A 2432-nucleotide genomic window follows, 5' to 3' on the forward strand; every position below is an offset into this window, starting at 1 on the left:
CGCTCCCGCCGCTGCTGCTGCTGCTGCAGCTGCTGCAGCGGCTGCTGCTGCAGCAGCAGCAGTAACTAGAGCCTGATAGTCTTCACGAGATAAAGGACCGCCAAAAGCGACAAAACAGCAGTAAAGGCAATTACAGAAGACACCAAAATAAACACTGCGTGGCTGCTGCTGCCTTCTTCGTTTCCATTTTGCAAATTCATTCCGAATATCCCTGAGGCGCCACACGCGCACACCGTAAACCCTAAACCCTAAACCCTAAACCCTCGAGCGAAGCGTTGCAGCGCGACACCCAGGCAAGTCCAAGCTGCTGCTGCTGCTGCAAAGGCCCCGCGGCCGCAGAAAGGCCGTCCTGCGCACTGCGCACTGCCCGCCTTAGGGCCACTAGGGTTTAGGGTTTAGGGTTTGGCGCGTGCCTGAAATGGAAGTGCCCACAGCCAGTCCCGCAGCCAACAAAGTGGCAGCTAATTCAGATTTAATTAAAGAGTTTCGCATTACAGCCAAACGCAGAGTCAGCAGCCGCTCGCTGTCTTCTATGGAACCCTTCAGGTGGCGCACGCGGATCTTGAACTGCAAACAAACCCTAAACCCTAAACCCTAAGCCCTAAACCCTGAACCCTAAACCCTAAACCCTCGACCTGGAGTCCTGCAGCGTGCGCTGCAATACCGGCAGCACTGTATAGCAGTCGGGCGTCGACGGCTGATGCTTAAACGCCGATTCATAAGCCGTAAACCCTAAATCCTAAACCCTAAACCCTAAACCCTAAACCCTACTCCGCCGCTAGGGCCTTGCCTGGTCAATTTCTTGGTCGAAATACTCGAGGAGAATCTCAAGATCTGGATTAACCGCCTCCTGCATCGCGGCAGCAGCAGCAGCAGCAGCAACAGCAGCAGCAGCAAGTCAACAGCCAGCAACGATGCAAGCCTGAACCCTTCTGTGTGGTGCGACACGAGCTTCTGCTGCAGCGGTTTGCTGCTGCAGCGCTTCAGCAGCAGCACTGCAGCAGCAGCACTCCGGAGGGCCAGCGCTGTGGAGTGAAAAAGCCCCACGATCCCCGGCGGGCGTCCACAGCCGTCCAGCGCAAACCCCGAATCAGGGTTTCGGGTTTAGGGTTTGGGGCTTGCCTTGTCTGTGGGCTCGTCGTACAGATTGGGGTATTTGGCGTATTTGGAAAGTTCCATCCTTTGGAGATAAGTGTTGTTGCTGATGAGCTCATCAAAGGCCTTATCAAACGCGTCAACTCGGTCCTTCGCAGGCCAACAAACCCTAAACCCTAAACCCTAAACCCTAAACCCTCAACCCTCAACTGCGGCGGCTCTCCGCCAAGGGGCCCCCGGGGCCGCGAGGGCCTCTCTGGGGGCTGTGGGGCGCTCACGCGCACGCTGGCGCCGCGAGCTAGGGTTTAGGGTTTAGGGTTTAGGGTTACTTGGTAAAGGGAAATGGGCTCTTTCAGCGCGTGGAGGTCTTCCATCAAAAGAGACAAAAGTTCTCCCTTAGTGCGGGTCCTGTGTTGGGCCTCTCCGTACTTGCCTTCCAGGTAAAGAATGTCTGCAGCAGCAAACGCAGGACCTAGGGTTTAGGGTTTAGGGTTCGGGGTTTGGGGCGCGTTCGACGTGCTCAGGCCGGGGTCACTCCAGTGCAGCAGCAGCAGCAGCAGCGAGGGGCAGTACAAGGCCACAAAGAGAACAGGAGCAAAAGAGCAGCAGCGAAATTGAGAAGAGACACAGGCAGTAGCAAGGAGAGCAGCGGCTGCAGCAGGCAGCAGCAACTGCGGCAGCAGCAAAAGGGAATCCCACCTGCATTTAGCTGCTGAAATGCAGCAAAAAAGATGCACTCAAGAGCAGCAAACTCAAACGGCAGCTTGTGGCTGCCGCTGCTGCCCACAGAGCAGCAAGAACGAGACAGCAGCCCCGCCTCCCCCTCGCCCTCCCCCCCGAAGTCTTGGGGCCCCCCCGGGGGCCCTCCAGGGGGCCCCCCATTGGGGCCCCCAGGGGGCCCCCCGTGGGGGCCCCCATGGGGCCCCCCATTAGGCCCTCCACTGGGTCCCCCGTGGGGGCCCCCATGGGGGCCCCCCTGAGGGCCCCCGTGGGAGCCCCCGTGAGAGCCCACGTGAGGGAACCAATGGGGAGCCCCGTGGGAGGTCCCATGGGGGCCCCCGTGAGGGCCCCCGTGGGGGCCCCCGTGAGGGCCCCCGTTGGGGCCTCCTTGAGGGGCCCCGTGGGGGCCCTCATGGGGGCCCCCGAAGGTCCCCCCGCCGTTCCACGGGCTCAGAGCATCTCCATGGGGCCCCTGTACGCTCCCGTGGCCCCCGCCGGGGCCCCCATAGTCATCTGGGTGGGTCCTGGGGCCCCCAGTGGGGCCCTCTCGGGAGAAGCCTGGGGGCAAGTTTGCTGGGGGGGCCCCCAGGGGGGGCCTCGGGGGGGGCCCCCCCGCC

At 61.4% G+C, this 2432-nt stretch overlaps 1 protein-coding gene across 1 annotated transcript; it reads right to left on the reverse strand.

Moving 5' to 3' along the window:
- Nucleotides 1-65: 65 nt before the first annotated feature.
- ETH_00035505 (corA-like Mg2+ transporter domain-containing protein, putative) lies at nt 66-2229 on the reverse strand (the record flags this gene model as incomplete). The annotated part of the gene is made up of 6 exons (XM_013380148.1): nt 66-211; nt 414-567; nt 791-850; nt 1123-1245; nt 1425-1546; nt 1854-2229. The coding sequence occupies 6 exons, from the start codon at nt 2227-2229 to the stop codon at nt 66-68; spliced, it is 981 nt and encodes a 326-aa protein (XP_013235602.1).
- Between the last annotated feature and the right edge of the window lie 203 nt (nt 2230-2432).

Source organism: Eimeria tenella, genomic scaffold (genome assembly GCF_000499545.2).
Source record: "Eimeria tenella Houghton genomic scaffold, Eth_scaff4513, whole genome shotgun sequence".
Taxonomy (NCBI): Eukaryota; Apicomplexa; class Conoidasida; order Eucoccidiorida; family Eimeriidae; genus Eimeria; species Eimeria tenella.